Source organism: Mauremys reevesii, linkage group 2, assembly GCF_016161935.1.
Source record: "Mauremys reevesii isolate NIE-2019 linkage group 2, ASM1616193v1, whole genome shotgun sequence".
NCBI lineage: Eukaryota > Metazoa > Chordata > Testudines > Geoemydidae > Mauremys > Mauremys reevesii.
This window is the reverse complement of record NC_052624.1, coordinates 83472599-83489411: the sequence shown is the minus strand read 5'-3', so window position 1 is coordinate 83489411 and position 16813 is coordinate 83472599. Positions and strand designations below refer to the sequence as shown.

Below are 16813 nucleotides of genomic sequence, written 5' to 3'. Positions count from 1 at the left end.
CTTCTCACTGACATCTGTGGGCACTTAGCACCTCTCAGGAAAGGGCCCATAGACTGTAATGGCTAAATCCTGTTCCCATTGTAGCCAATTGGAGATTTGTCATTGACTTCAGTAGGACCTAGGGTTGGCCTTTATTATTATTTAAGCAGTTTTAGACAAATCAGATATATTATCTATGTAACTTGGTATCTGTCGTGGGATAAGAAATGATATTTCAGTGATTTATGTGATAGAGCATATAAAGAAATTAACTAAATCACAGTTGTGGCAATGGATGCTGTGACTGAAAGCACCCCTGTATTCACACCCTATACACTATTGTAGTAATCTTTGTGTAAAATATGTCTTGTGAGGTATCATTTGAAAACTAATAACTGGTCACTAATATCAATTGTATGTAGAAACATTATATGTAAAATTATGATGTTGTTAGCACATATTCAAAACTACACAGCCCTGCCTAGGCAACAGTTGTTAAACAGGTCTGTCTCTCTCTCTCTCTCTCTCTCTCTTTCACCTAAGAAGACAAAGGCACAGCCATCTCTAGGAGAGCTCCTGACCAAGGAAAGGGACAGTCACCATCTTGCTGGAAGACTGTGGGTGAGACAGACCATCTTAAACAAAGTCTTGAACCGAAACTTGCTAGTTTAAGTTGTAGACTTTCAGATGTGTTTTCACTTTTATTTGCTTGTAACCAATCTTGAATTAACTTAAAATCCTAACTTCTTTTGTTAATAAACTTGTATTATCGTTTAATCTAAACTAAAACAGTGTTGTGTTTGAACTGTTTGGTGACTCCAATTAAAGTATAAAATAGTTGAATATTGACTGTTCAGGAGCAAGAAACCTTGATATCTGAACTGTCCTGGAGAGGGGTGGACAGTGCAAAACACATGTTTTTGGAAAAATTCAGGACTGGGATTGTGTTGGTCACCCTGCAAGTAGTAACCAAGGCTGGTGGAATCCAGAGTGTGATTGGGGTGTTGCTAACAGGCTGCTGGGGTCACAGCTGCTGGACCAGGGCTACAGCTATACACAGACACTCAAGCTGTGACCTGTATGCTTGAAGGCTGTTTGTGAGTGGCCTAGATTGGGAGCTACCACAGGTGCCGACTTTTCGAAGATGTGCCGGGGGGTGCTCGATCCTGGGGCTCTGCCCCAGCCCCACTCCATCCCTTCCCCCAGGGCCCCACCCCACCTCTTCCCGCCTAGTTCTGCCCCTTCTCCCTAGTGTGCCATATCCTCACTCCTCTCCCTCCCAGCCTCCCTGTATGCCACAAAACAGCTGATTGGAAGGAGGGAGAGGTGCTGATCCACGGGGCTTGCTGGCGGGTGGGAGGCGCTGATCCGTGGGGCTTGCCGGTAGGTGGGAGGCCCATGGTTGTAGGAGGGGAGCTTATAGGCAGGCTGTCGGGGAGTGCTCAGGACCCACCATTTTTTCCCCATGGATGCTCCAGCACTGGAGCACCCACAGAGTCAGCGCCTATGGGAGCTACAACAGCAAAGCATTGTGAGGCACCCAAAGTTGCAGGACAGGTAGTGACACAACCTCTCACTGGTCTGGCTTACACCTGGAATGTGACAGATGTACACTAGGTTACTTTGGAATTTGTCAGTGCCATATAACCAATATTTAAAACTTCTGTTTTATATCCTTTTTGGAAACTGATTAAGAGAGTAGAGTTGGCTGTAAACAATACATTTCCGAAAATCTGTCCTGAGATACTTCATGGTAAATGAGAGCTATTCACCACACTCCAGAGATTTTGAAGAAAAGAGATTCACAGGCTATATAAATGGCATAGGGAGGTTCAGACAGTTCTAAAGATATAGATTTGATCTGTTTCACTTCACCATTGTTGAGTGTTGTTGTAGCCATGTTAGTCCCAGGATATGAGAGACAAGGTGGGTGAGATAATATCTTTTATTAAACCAGCTTCTGTTGGTGGAAGGGACAAGCTTTTGAGCTTCTCAAAGCTCTTCCTCCGGTCTGGAGAAGGAAACCAGAGACATGTAATACATTAAACAGATTCTTCTTTAATTTCCTCTGACACTACTTTGTTAAGGTTATTTTTATTTCAGCGTTGCCAGCTCTCATATATGTTTTTGTTAAAGCGCCAGCTGCTGGAATTGATAGCTGAGATTCTCCTTCAGTCTCTTATTTCAAAAGAAATAAATTTGAAGCCCTCAAAGTTGTGGAGTAAAGCCTGAAAATGTGCCACGAGTAAACCCAGAAGGCTCAAAAACCAGGAGAAAAAACAAAAGCCCCCCAATGTATATATTTTAAAAATCTCATTATTTTTAATCCAATCTCATGATTTTTGAGGGCATGATTCATGGTTATTGAATGCTTGTGGTTGGCAATACTGATCTTTTTATTAAACTGCTTTTTATAAAGCCTAAGGTCAAAATTAGAAGGCTGACTTTGGAAGATCTGGGAGGACAGGCTGAGGACAGACTAGGACAGAAGAGCTCTGGCTACGTGGGAAGACACCAGAGCTAAGTATGGTCTGTAATGTGGAGATGGACTTTATTTTGGGACCCTGAGGACTGTTCAGAACTAGTTCTGGTATTAAACTGGTCTCAGGCAGAGTGGTGGTGATACAGTAAAGAATTGTTTCAGTTCTAAACTAGCCCTAGCAGTGGGAACTGCTATCCACATTAGAGCCAGTGTGCTGCTCTTAAGGGGCCCTTGTGAGGGGAAAGCAGAGGTAGGTGCCACACAATTGCCTCTGGCCACAAGGGGGCACTCAGGAGGCAGCTGACCCTTTGTTTTAAATAACTTTTACATGATACCATTTCATTGTCTCCCCTGGTGTGTGTGTGGGGGGGGAGGGAGGAATTAACTTGATTAGTCTCATTAGGTTGAGCTGACAAACAGATATTCAGCTTTATTCATTTTTTTCCCCAAGTAGTCCCATAATACATTCAGTGCTAAAGTCTGTCCCAAAACCTGCAAGGTCAGGTCCTCTGTTCTCAGTTGTACTCAGGGAGCCCAGCTGAAATCAATGGGACTGAAGGAGGGTAAATGGCAGCAAAACTTGGTCCTCAGTCACCACAGTTAGGAAGGATCGTCTGGTCATTAGGGTACCAAACTGGAGATTGGCCACAGGCTCCCAATATCACCTTGAGCAAGAACTTAATCTCTCCATGCTTCAGTTCCCCATCTGTAATATGGGTGTGATAATACTTCATCTCTTCTACCCTTGATCTGTCTTTCCTGTTCAGATTATACAATATTCAGGGCAGGGACTATCTCAGTGTGTATTTGTACACAGCATAACGCAATGAGCTGGGACTTCCAGACACTACTGTCATAAATAAATTATTTCCTCATCTAAAACATTGTTCTTAAGTTTAATTTTACCAGTTAACACCTAGTAGGAGTCAGAAAGAAATCTCTGATGAGCTGTTTTACTGGAGATGGACAAGGAGATGACAAGATTTTGTTTTGCATGACCCAGCAGAAGACTCTCTAATGATTAAAACAATGAAGGAAGTCTTCGCAGATATGGCATGGAGTGGCATATTAGGGATTTATTTATTGATATAAATGTGCAGGCAATCTGGGTAAATAGTACTTCAGAGGTGGCCTGCAAAGGAAACTGTGTGGTCTTCTGCTCTTAGCTTGTTTATGAAGTATAAATGCAACCTGAAAAATTTCTATAGGTTATTATTCAGCTTGTTTTTTACATTAGGAATCCAGTCCCTGTCTCCACTGGAAGACTCTGAAGGGTGAAATTCACCCTCTGCAGAAGGCCACATAAGACCTAAGCAGCATATTAGGCCTAGGCTAAACAGGTTTTGTACAAAGTTAACTATTTTTGATTAGAGATGTGACTTTGTGTGTGTGTGTGTGTGTGTGTGTGTGTGTGTGTGTGTGTGTGTGTAAACTGAAATTGTTAAATTGGTACAAAAATTGTTCGTAGCCCAAGCCTCAAGGGGAAAGGATCCGGGTTGGGGTGACAAGTCACTTACTCTGGAAAGCCATAACTGGCAGGAACTGGCATCATTTCTCTTCTCTTGCATCCTCACTCAGACCCTCTGCCTAGCCCCGAGGCTGCACCCAACAATTGGATGGCCTGATTATTAACTCTGATCTCTGTGGGGGACTCTTTCAACCTAGAAAAGCTATATACCATGCTCCTGAATTGGCTGATCAAAAACCCCCAAACAAACAAAAAACCCACCTCATTTCCAATTCAATAGCAGTTAAGTCACATTCTACAAATTATATATATATAGAGAGAGAGAGAGAGAGTGTGTCTCTTTAGGATGTTCCTTTTAACTAGTTAGCTTTATTATAGTACTTTCAGAAACTATTTTCTATCATGTTTTGATTTTATTTTCTGTATTCTTATCAAGCACTTTGTTACAAGATCAAAGAAAATCAGCTCTTTGAGATTTGTATATTTTCCTTCACTTATAAATAAAATCAAACACCTTTCAAGAACTTATTGTGACATCATTTGTTTCTTTACCAGCCTTCTAAAGGGCATCTCTTCTTTGTTGTATTTGTAGAAGTACAGACTTCTTCTTAAAAACCAATTAAAACTTCACTATATAAAACCCAAATAAATCTACAGTTTAGCCTGCTTGTCTTCCTACTGCCTTGGAACAACTTGTGTAAAGGGGAAATTTCTTTCTAACGCTCAGTGGTAGGAGGTTGATTTATGCCTTGAATCAGGAGGTTTGAGCAAGTTTAACATAGATTTGTTTTTCCACACACAACTCTGGACGCTAACAAAACTATCCAAAAGACACTATCCCTGATATTCCTGATTTTGTTCCATTATTCTGATTTCTTATGTTAAAGATCAGAGGGGTAGCCGTGTTAGTCCCATGCATCTGATGAAGTGGGTATTCACCCACGAAAGCTTATGCTCCAATACGTCTGTTAGTCTATAAGGTGCCACAGGACTCTTTGTCGCTATGTTAAAGATGTGACTGAAGTTTCCTTTTGTAGCTAATGTAAAATGCTCACATTTCTACAGTGCCTCAACCCCCTTTTCCTTATTAGGTTCTGCACAGAGTTTGCAGAAGCTGTTGCTTAGAAATTTTTCAACTGAAAATTTATCCCAGCAAAAAATGGGGTTGTCTTAAAAACTATTTTTTTTCAGGAAAATGTAATGTTCAATTAATTTGTTTTAGTGTTATGGCAAATTTTGAAACAAAATTAAAACATTTTCTTTTGTTTTGTTAAATTGAATTTTTGGTCATACTTACTGCAGTACCCAGCGTTAGCCGGCTGGTGTCATCCGAGTGCAGTTGCAGGAGTGACTCCGGCATGGAGCGTGAAGCTGGCTATATCAGGCCGGAAGCTGACTGGCTGCCAATACGCAGCTCCGGCTCAGGGATCTTACGTTGATTCAGAGGAGGCTGACATGACAGAGCTGTTATAACGACACTCTCCTGTATGCACCCACCAACACAAGGAAGAGCAAAGTGAGCAACCTGGAAGCACACTGGGGAAAAAGACTAGCAATCTGGCGTTTCCCCGAAAGCAGAATGCAAACTGGCTGAAGGCTAGCAGCCTGTATGCGGACTACTAACGAAAGCCCAGCCATGACCGTGTTAGGTGTTGTGGAAAGGCATATGTAATATCACACACACGAGGATTCCTGGAGTTTAAAGGTGACTATAGTCATTTGTTTTGTTTTAAAATCTGACCTCGGGAAGGCCAGGTAAAGATTGAGAAGGAGCACTTGAGGAGATAAGCGTTTGGGTAAGCCTCTGTGGGAAGTATTCTAAAACAAGAAGGATTTACAAGAATTTCAATACAAAGACTTAAAAAGGCAGACACCTCATTGGGGTGAAACTGCTTAATGAGGGAGGAAATAACCAGATGGGAAAGAAACTGCAAGAGCAGAAAAGGCAGAGAAATCAAGGAACTTTGTGCGCGGGTGTGTACATTTAAATATTAACAAAGAGAGTAAAATAGTTCCCATTTTTCAGGGTAGTTTCTATTTTTCTGGGAAATCCGAAGTGCTTTGTTTTCCTGTGTTGCTCTTGAATTGCAGATGTGCCTTTTTTCTTTAAAAAAATAATCACCAAATGTGAATTGAGTTTGGAATTAAGTGGCTCCTCCCAGATGTGAAGAGGATTTACCAGAAATTATGAAATTAAACGCTCACAATCCTTGTTTGCTTGCTGGCCTCTGTTCAGACCCAGTTCTTTCCTATCTCCAGGAAGGAGAGGGTGGGGGAAACATCTATTTAATTACTTATAAAACATCATCCCCTCATTTCTGTGTCCAGCTTCTTAAATGATCCAGAAAACGAGGCCTCCGCTGCTCCAGTCTCAAGATGTAGGAGAGAAGATGGAAACACTAATGGTAAGGAAATGGAAAAGGGTGATGGGTGTGGTTTTGTTTGAATGCCACAATCCCTGGAATTGAAAATCTGGAGAAGGGAAGGAACAGTGATGTCCTGTCATCCTGAAAAACCCCAGTGTATATTTGTCCCTTTAAGAGTCAGCTTTGCATGCTTGTGTTGGGTATTGCAGGATTTTTCTTACTGAAAACTAGGCGAGTTCATGTAGAGAAATCCAGTCTTTTCAGTTCAGAAGAGATCACACGGGGGTTCTTGCATGGTAGGGCTGCAGTTCGGTATTACAGGTTGCATGGCTTACAGTGGGGAGCAGTGCTGAGTGTTGTCGTGTGTGTAGAGGGTATGCAATATGCAGTGTGATATGTACAAGGCTGCACCATGACTGGAGCCAGAGAACTTGTGTGTCACATGGTGGAGTGCAGTTGGTGTGCCTGGTACTGGGATGCAGTAGGAGAACTGCATGGCATACAGAGAGCGGCAGTGCAGAGCAGTAGAGGTTGTATAGCAATGAGTTACGATACCACGGGGACTATATGGTATATAATGGGGGTAAGTCCAATGAAATGTCTTGTAGAGGCTGCATGGCACATGGGGAGGCTTTGAAGCATACTGACAATGTCTTGGGGATTGCAAGGTATAGCATGGATGGGAATGCAGTAGTCGAGTGTCAGTGTATGGGGAGGATTGTTTGGTACTGCATGATGCACAGGACAGTGCACTAGGAGATCAGGGCAGGCTGCATGGGACAGGCTGGAGGGTAACGCAGCACACACAGACGGGTGCGGGGGTGGTGAATGGTACCAGTGCAGTGCATTGTGGGATTGCAGGAGCAGAGGAGGGTGCGGGAGGTTTAAGGATTGTCGCAGTGTGTATGGGGGGGGTGCGGGGCGCTACAGGCTGCTCTGAGCCGCAGGGCAGAACGCGGCCCGGCCCGGAGCGAGCCTGGCATGTAGCAGCGGCCGCCTCTCCCGCTCAGAGCGGGAGGGAAAGAGTTAACAGAACTCTGGGTCCCTCCCTTTTCCTGATTGGCTGGCGTCGGAGGGGTGCCTCTGACATCACTGCCTTTGCCGGCCGCTGCCGTAAATCTCCGGGCGGGTCCGCAAGTGGCAATGAGGAGAGTGATTGGTGTGGCTGCGGGCGGAGCCTGTGAAATTACCGGTGCCCCAGGCCTGCGATCCTAGCCCCTCTCCCAAGCTAAGCAGGGCTAGGCTGGGCCGGGACGCGGATGGGGGACCCCAGTCCCCTGCTGTGGTCTTCTGTCAGACCCAGCCGGGTGTGTTCCTGCCCTGGCTGAGTGGAGCGGGTGGGTCAGTATTTGGAGGGGAGAATCCCTCTGCTCTCTCCCGGTGCCTTGTGCTGGGCCAGACAGGGTGTACAGGAAAACCAGGTCCTTAAGGCACCTCAGGTGCACAGTGTGTAGCCTTTTGAGTTTTTTTTTCCTTTCCCCACAAAAGTTCGTAGTTACCATAATGCCTCGGCGAGGCCACTGCCAAGACAGAATGGGGGAAAGCTTATTGTTTATGGCCTGTACTTCGTTTAAGACAATGATGATGATGATAATGCTTGGGGAGCCTCACATGGAAGTCCGGTCAGATCCATTAGCGAGAGAAAGATGCTCTAAACTAAATATTAGAAGCCACTTGGATATAGAAGACTTATTATTACAGCTAAATACACATCAAGAGAAGCTGAAAACATGATCGCTAGTCATGAGGTTCTCTGGTGTGTCCGGGCAGCGTTATGTTAGTAGGACGTGTTCTCTGATGTGGCTCTGTGCGGAGGGCACAGGGGCTCTTTGTCTCTTGGGAATCATGTGAGGTGGTTTTATTTAAAGTAAGCCTGTGGCTTGCTTTGTGGCTTATGATTAAGTCCTCTCTGGATCAGGAAAGAACCTACCTCAGGAGCAAGATTTGGAGCTGAAGGAGTGGGGTGAGGAGAAAGAGAGGAAAATTAATTAACTCTGCATTTCCGCAGTCTCTCCATCTTCTGCTGAGAAGACATTATACTTTGCTTTGAGCACATCCCAACACCCTCCAAGTAACTCTTCACTTTTTAGCATCTGCTTGGTAGAGCAAGAATTATTTTTGGATTTCTTTAGCCTGCTGTGTATTCTATATTTTGCATTGCAGCTGTCCCTTTCACCTGTGTAGATGCTATGATTGAGGTCTATAAATCATGACTGGTGTGGAGAAAGTAAATAAGGAAGTGTTATTTACTCCTTCTCATAACAGAAGAACTAGGGGGTCGCCAAATGAAATTAATAGGCAGCAGGTTTAAAAACAAACAAAAGGAAGTATTATTTCATACAATGCACAGTCAGTCTGTGGAACTCCTTGCCAGAGGATGTTGTGAAGACCAAGACTATAACAAGGTTAAAAAAATCCCAACTAGATAAACTCATGGAGGATAGGTCCATCAATGGCTATTAGCCAGGATGGGCAGGGATGGTGTCCATAGTCTCTGTTTGCCAGAAGTTGGGAATGGGCGACAGGGAATGGATCACTTTGTGATTACCAATTCATTCCCTCTGGGGCACCTGGCATTGGCCACTGTCAGAGGACAGGACACTGGGCTGGATGGACCTTTGGTCTGACCCAGTATGGCCACTCTTATGTTCTTATGCCAATACATGCTTTTATTCTGTTCTGTTGAGGTCCTTGTACTGCACTGTACACAATAGTGAAGAGGAAATCCATGAAGATAAATTAAAAAGCACTTGTAACACCTTTCACGCAGTGTTTGTGTATACGCTTCAGAAGGTTTTAGGCAACTATTCCTGCACACTGAATTGCTATCGCTCAGTGTTCATCCCCCAAATGCTTCCCCCTGCCTTCAGAAATCCCCCACAGAACTAGTGAATACTCATCTCCTCCTGCACTGTTTCCAGTTAAGTCTTTTTTTAAAGCCAGGACTTCTCTTTCAGATGCATCCAGTGCTAAAGGCCTTTGTGTGCGGTTCCATCAGTGGGACCTGCTCCACCCTTCTCTTCCAGCCCCTAGATCTTCTTAAAACCCGGCTGCAGACCCTGCAGCCTTCAATCAATGGGTAAGTGCTTGAAGCTTCTGCTGTCCGGGGTGGGGTGGGGAGGGGAAGTGGGGTGTCTCATTTTCTTGCTGGCCAGGCCCTGGAGTTGAGGGCAGGATCTCAGTTAGTGTTGCTAACAGCTGGGAAGGCAGAGTAGAAAGAAGAGCTTTATGGAAATTGGGGTATGTGTGTGGGAGGGGAGGTACTTTGAAGGAGCCTACAAAGTGAAAGATGGTAGTGAGACCTTATTCTCATGAGCGCTACTCTAGTGATATTCAGCCATAGCATTGGGAGGTATATAGCTGAGAGCACTGCATACATTCTTGAAGCAGCTGTCCTAGGTAGGCCCATGTGGTTTCACTAATGCCCACCATGCTCTGGAAAATCCCATATAACTGCTACATACCTTTACCCCATGGGGAACTGGTATGTCAATATCTAACCACACTCTTCCTCTTGCCTGATATATTCATCCATGACCCTATCCATTGTTAATCTACAGTCGCTCCGGTGCTGATGAACTATGATGTCACTAATAGTAGATTGTGATATCATAGTTGCTTCCATAGTGGTGATGCTAAGTATGCTGTCAAAATCCATAGATAATCCCAGTGGGAGCGATTGTGGCATTGTAAATCATGGATGGAGGCAGCATTGAATGAACAAGGAAGAACAGGCTGAATAGAGAGAGCTTCTAAAGGTGCTATAGCTAGCACACAGGTATATCTCTGGAGCACTCTGGGTGGGTGAGGGAGGACTAGAGCAGGGCTGTAGGGTTGGTCCCACGGGGTAACAGCTGCAGTATATCATTTAATTCTTTTCTTGTTTTCCTTCTAGGTCAGGTCATGTTGGGATGGTAGCTTTGTTCATTAGGGTTGTTCGCACTGAAAGCCTCCTAGGGCTTTGGAAAGGGGTCTCACCAGTAAGTGATTATTTTAACCCTGACTTTTTCTTACCTAGCATGTGTTAGTAAGTATGGTTTAGAATTTTAAAGGTATTTAAATGTTGCTCTGCTCAGTGTTGCAAGGCTGAAACGACTTAGATGTCTGTCCTATTTTCAAAAGTGACTTAGGCACTTAAGAGCCTAAGTCTCTCTCACTGAAGGGCAGTGGGTCTAAGGTTCCTAAGTGCCCAAGTCACTTTTGAAACTGGGAGGTATCTGTCTGTTACTTAGGCCATGCAACGCTGAGGGGAAGACATGTCTCATAAATATCTATACAGATCTTGGCCTATATATCTGTAATGGCTGATGCACTGGCCTAAGCCTGTTTCAGTTCCTGAATGTGCATGTAGTTGGGGATGGAGTCTTCGGGTGAAATCTTGGCCCCATTGAAGTCAATCGCAAAACTCTGACTTCAGTGGAGTCATGATTTTGCCCTACACCTCTTCTCCTTTCTTCAGAGTACCAGCTCTTTCTTTTCAGTGACCCTCCCCGGGGCCTGAAGCTTCCCAGCCAGTTTAACGCTCCCTTGTATTAGTGTTCTGTAGTGTGTTCTCGCTCCCTTCTATTTTCTCTCCATTTTTCACTCTTCTGCAGTCCTTCGCAAGATGCATCCCTGGGGTCGGGATTTACTTCAGCACCTTGTACAAGATGAAGCAGTACTTTCTCTCAGACCGCTCCCCCACAGCCCTAGAGTCTGTCTTTCTGGGTGTTAGCTCCCGTACAGTAGCAGGGGTTTGCATGTTGCCCATAACCGTGGTGAAGACACGATATGAGGTGAGTGTCTCAATTTTAATACTTCTAGAACTTTCTGATGTGTTGTGGTTTCATACCCTCTCCTATAGCACAAAAAATTCATCTGTCTTGAGTATCAGGGACTGAGAAACTGAGATCCTATTTGCTGCTTCTATACTGAGTAAGGAGCTTAAAATCTGCAATTATGGGTATGGTTTGAAACCTAGATGGACTGAAAAATTCTCCACGCTCACACACCTGGGGCAAGTAACTTTTATATTTTACTTGCTCAGCAAGAAATAATATTTTTTATCATAATCATCATGGCAGGAGTGGGGGAGAGTGGCTGTATCTTGGCTGTTAACACTCTTGCAAGGCTGGTCTGTAATATCTAGTAACTATATGGTGTATATTTATTTTATATGTGTTAGTCCCATTTCACAGATCTGCCATGCAGGAGATAAAGTTCAAATTCCCTTCCTCATCTCTTGCATCATTGGTGGGGTTGCTGGGGAGGCACCATGCTTAGCTCTGTGAGGAGACTGGGGTTAAATCTTCCAGCCAGTGGAAGTGGATGGAGTGGGAGAAGTAAATTGCTATAGAAAAAGTAGCTGATTAAAATATCAGTGCTAAAGCGTGTGGGAAGCTCTGTTGCTGATAATGTAGCAAGACAGCTGCTCTCTGGCTCTGCTGTGATGTCACTGGAATAGTTCTTATGTCATCTCATCTTGTGTATATACTTAAAAATATACTGTAAGTACAATATATGATTGGCCTTGGGAAAGGAGAAATCTGGCTGGTTGCCCTTGTGGGTTTGAAGCATTTAGGAGTCAGAGGTAAGCGTACACCCCTTTGTGTGTAGAGAGGTGATTTCACTTCAAGGCTTGCTCGGTAATGATGTCCCAGCACAAGGGACCTTATATCTGACATGTAGGTAACTGTTTTTGTGTGTCCTCTGCAGAGTGGGAAGTACGGCTATGAGAGTGTGTATGGAGCCTTGAGGAATATCTATCGGACAGAAGGGGCCCGGGGCTTGTTCTGTGGGCTGACTGCAACGCTCCTGCGTGATGCACCCTTTTCCGGCATCTATTTGATGTTCTATACCCAGACCAAAAAAGTTATTCCTCAGGGTAATGCTGAATGTGGATGTAATAACACAGAATGTAGTTCTTCTCACTTCCAGCATCCTTTCCTTTCTGTCCACATGCTTTACTTTGGCCTTTCTGATTAAATCGATCTCTTGTAGGGCTAAGGTGGGGCATTAGTGTTCCACCTGTAGAGAACTGGTTGCTCACGTTCTGGAGGAGTCTTAAATGAAAATGACCTGGGCCTCATGTTGGTGCTCAGGGGACTCTGGTCTAGATTGCACATAGAATGCATCACACTTCAGGGGTGATCTGTTGTTTGCCTATGAACAAAGTATGAGACAGATACTTCAGGGATGCAGTTACCAAGCAAGGGGTACTGTGAGTTAGGGATGAGGAGTTGGCAGAGCTGTGTGTGGGGAAAACTTGCTCATTTTCATGCACATTGTATAGTTCCCCAACACTCCTGCAATCTCTGCTAAATTGAGACTTGCCTGATTTTGGTGTGAGAGCCTTCTCCTCTGCAACTTCTGCCCTCTAAAACAGCCTTTCTTTAGCTTTGTGTGTCTGTCAAATTCAGTCCCAATGGAAGTGATTTGTTTAGCCAAAATTAGCATTGGTGTCTCTCTTTGCTAATCTCCTTTGAAAAGTCTCTTCCTCAGTTATCTACTTTATAATTTGGTAACTTTAGTTTGGGGTACAGCTTCTAAGAAACTCACTATCTACAGAACAGAATTGAACTGTATTATGTCTGACTAAGCTGTGTCTTGCTCCATTCCAGACCAGTTTGATCCAGCACTCACCCCCTTAGTGAACTTCAGCTGTGGAATCTTTGCTGGAATCCTGGCTTCATTGGTGACACAGCCTGCTGATGTAATCAAAACCCACATGCAGCTGACACCTGAAAAGTACCGCTGGACGGGGCAGGCCATTGCCTTAATCTTCAAGGTGAGACTGAGAAGATTGTGTGAATGTAACTTCAGTTCTGGTCACTTCACCAGAGATGCAGATTTGATAAGAAGGTTCTCACCTTCATCTCTAAAGCAGACCTTCAAATGAGTTATTACTAGGTATACCGCTGTGAACGCAGTGTAGCTTCTGAAATGCTTCCTCTGTGTTATGCTATGGGAGATTGAACTTTTCTCCTCTCGGTCACTGGTTCACATACAGCCTGGGTCAGTAGTGACTGAAGTTACTCCCATCTGATGACTGGTTGGTAGTCCGAGTCCAGTTTCCAAGGGGCAGATATCCATATCAGCGTCCAACATGCTACTGTTGTTTGTTTCTTGCTCCTTCTGAGCGGTATGAAAATTAATGTGCTAGATAACTTCTCCATCACCTGGTTATTCCTGGTGCTCCACCATCCTTTACCTATGTTCACAGAACAAATCCCATGGAAAAGCAAACACTCTCTCTACCTGAGCACGGGGAGTGAGTGAATAAAAAGGGGACGACAGTCATACGCATTTGGGCATGTTACATTCACCCCTCACACGTAATCTAACTTGTATTCTGAGCCATCGTATGACCTAGAGGTTTCACTTCACCTTTCTTCACTCCATTATAGAGCACTTTTACCCTTAGACTGTTGTTAATCGAATGTACTTACTGATTTCACTTCAATTATGTTAACAAATAACCTTGCAGGATCTGGTTGTACCCAGTCCTGGGCTGCCGACATCCATGGCTTATCACTGTAGTACTCCTGTGATTGCCAGACTGAGGCAGGAGGATTTTTGTAATATGCTGCTTTATAAACACGAGCTTCAAGGCTAAATGGGCTATAAAACAATTATCTGTCCTTTGAATACTAGCAAGAAGTGAATGTACAGATTTGTTATCCAAGGAACTGGGTGGGGATGCATGCAGTGGATACCCCAGTGGAGCACTCATCGACCTGTATTTGGCCCCCGAGTTGTATGTCCATTGGATGCTAGCCCAAGATGTGATTCACAAACCCTGTGATGCAATGCTAGGGGGTACACAACATCAAAGTTGGGTTACAGTTGTCCTGACATTGGGTTACCTTGCTGATCAGATGACTCTTGGCTATACTGTTTCTTTGTTGCAAGTGAGAGCCTGCAAAATCAGAATGAAAGATCTGGAGTTTAATTTTGCTGCTCAAGTCTATATCAATCCTCCTCCCTAAAGTTTGGGTCTGTTTAAATCCGGATTTTAGCCACGCTTCTGCTTAGACTCTATTTGCTCCCATTCAGAATTTCTCTTTCTGCTCAATGAAAGTAAATCCTAGGCAGAGCTTTAAAAATACTTGTGGGCAATTCTCAGGGGATGAAAGTAAAATTGAAAACTTACTGGTATGGGGGTAAGGGGTTGGAAAGGGTTGGGCCTCAGGCAGAAGGGGTGGGGCTGGGAGGGTCAGCATCCCCCAGCCAGCCCTTCCACGCTGCCTGGCCCGCACCGCCCGGGGCTCCAGCGGTGATTTAAAGGATCTGGGGCTCTGGCCGTCACTGCCACTTCTGCAGCAGCAGCCAGAGCCCCGGGCCCTTTTAAATCACCAGCCCAGGGCAGCTGCTCCTTTTGCCCCCTTCCCCCCTGCCCCGTTGGCAGTCTGGGGGGCACAAATGGGGCAGCGACAATAAAATGCTGCCACAGCAGCGCTTTAAGCAGGGTCCTTTACTGTGGCTGGTGACTATATTAAGTGACCTGAAGTGGTTTTCTTGTCTTTTTTTTTTTTTTTCCCCCTCCCCCTGAGCAGAGGTGGGGCTTTCCCTTCATGCCCTGTGGTTCCCCTCCCTCTTCTTACTGTTCTGTAATGTGCCTCACAGTATAGCAGCTGTCCAGTAACTTCTGGTCCTTCATCAGCAAGAGTCACTGCAGTTGAATGATGCTAGAGATCCCTTCCCTGCGGCTGCCCCTCTGGCTGAGTGCTATGTGAGCATGGATTTCTCAGGCACTAGGGACTAGTACAGAATGTATTTCAGTGCAGCCATGGATTATGCCATCCAGTAGATGTCTAGGAATTAAATGAAGTGAGACAGCTGGTGTTTGTTTTGTCTCGTCCTGCAGGACTATGGACTGGTTGGCTTTTTCCGTGGCGGCGTCCCCCGTGCCCTGCGGCGCACTCTGATGGCAGCGATGGCATGGACTTTATATGAGCAGATGATGGCAAAAATGGGGCTGAAATCCTGAAGGACTTGTAGTGGAGGAGACCAGCCTAAGCCCTTCTCCTGCTCACCTGGATCAGCTGGTGAGATGTGATTTCCCAGTTCTGTGCGGGTGGATCTTTGTTCCACAGTGGTAGAGTGATAACGATTTCTGATCCAGGGGACTAGGCTGCAAAACATGCCCTGTCTGACACAAATGCAAGTAGCAGAGAAGGTTTTGACTTTGCATCGTCAGAGTAAAGCATTCCAGGAGGACCGTATCATTCAACTTCCTTGGAAGATGGGAGGGTTTCAGTGTCCTACGAACTACATGGTTACGGTAAAGACCGTTGAAAGAAACTCCTTCAGAATAGTCCTATGTGCCCTGAGAAGCCTTTGCACAGAAGCCAGCTGAAGCATTTGGGGAAGAAGTGATTGGACTTGGACTACAGAACTCTGCAGCTTTCTACCCTGGTGGCCTGGGATCATAGACTGGGCACACCATGTGCCATCTGACACTCGTCCAGTTATGTCAGTGTATTTTGCTTCTGCACCCACAGGGAAGGCATAGAGGAGAATGCTACGAGGGGCACCATGTAACCATTTGTTTCAGACATTGCTTAATGTATTAATACATGTATTAGAGTGAGAAAGGGGGAAATGTATCTGAAAGGAATGCTGGGAAATGCAGTCTTACCATACCTTGCACAGTAGCTTTGATGTTGGATAACATAGCTGGGAACCTAACTGACATCTCCGTTGTGGCTTGCAGCAAAGGCCATTACACCTCTTCCCTTGTGCTTTAGATTGTATTTCCCATGGCATGACCCAATGTCTTGGAAGAAGACATTTTTCCACTGGCTTTATTCTTTGTCTATAGGCATTTGTTATGCCTACCCACATGACTACCATGGCAGGGCAAAAGCACTAACTGGCTTGAAATATGACTTAGCTAAGAAAGATGAAAGGCCAGAAAAAGGACTTGAGAAATGGAGTCTTTTTTTTTTTCTTTTTTTGAGAAACTCCATTTGCAGCCTTTCTGTACCAGCTGTTTTTCTTGCACTGTTTAAATTGAGCTGCAGCTTTGGACCATTATCCAGGTTTAACTCCAATGGATGTAAATGCGTCTGTAATAAAACATATCATGCAAGAAGGTTGTATTCTACACTGTCACTTACATTTGTGGCTGCAAAATGGACTAGCAGCTCCTTTCTTTCTTCGCAAGGGAGGGTGGGGAATCTTTTGGTCTTAGTTTCAGTGCCTTTCTTTAAAAAAAAAAAAACAAAAAACACTAGGACACCTAAGAAACGGATGGAAAACAAACTCCCTAGTGTGTGGGGTGGGGGATGAGGCGAGACAGCTCAATTGACTTCCATGGGGACCAGTTCTACTAAAGCAATGACGACAAACAGCCCTGTGGGAAACTGCAGGAGAGGCACAGTCAGGTTACGTCTACATGGCAAAACAACAAAAAACCCACCACAGCGAATCTGAGCCCAGCTGAAGTGATGCAGGCTTGTGTTCTGGGGCTAAAAATAGCTGTGTAGGCATTTGGGCTTGGTCTGCTGGAGCCTGGGCTCTGAGATGCTCCCCGGG

The 16813-nt window shown here is 44.8% G+C and overlaps 1 protein-coding gene across 5 annotated transcripts; it reads left to right on the top strand.

Moving 5' to 3' along the window:
• Positions 1–5241: 5241 nt before the first annotated feature.
• SLC25A38 (solute carrier family 25 member 38) lies at positions 5242–16370 on the top strand. 5 transcript variants are annotated; one of them, XM_039527166.1, is made up of 8 exons: positions 5242–5634; positions 6258–6334; positions 9253–9374; positions 10191–10275; positions 10891–11070; positions 11990–12158; positions 12895–13061; positions 15141–16370. In XM_039527166.1, the coding sequence occupies exons 2-8, from the start codon at positions 6266–6268 to the stop codon at positions 15261–15263; spliced, it is 915 nt and encodes a 304-aa protein (XP_039383100.1). In that variant the 5' UTR covers positions 5242–5634; positions 6258–6265; the 3' UTR covers positions 15264–16370. The 5 variants fall into 5 exon arrangements, with proteins under 5 accessions (XP_039383100.1, XP_039383103.1, XP_039383102.1 ...); XM_039527169.1 differs by lacking the exon at positions 5242–5634 and adding an exon at positions 8214–8258 and having other exon boundaries at positions 6282–6334; XM_039527168.1 differs by lacking the exon at positions 5242–5634 and adding an exon at positions 8214–8366 and having other exon boundaries at positions 6284–6334.
• The last annotated feature ends 443 nt before the right edge of the window (positions 16371–16813 follow it).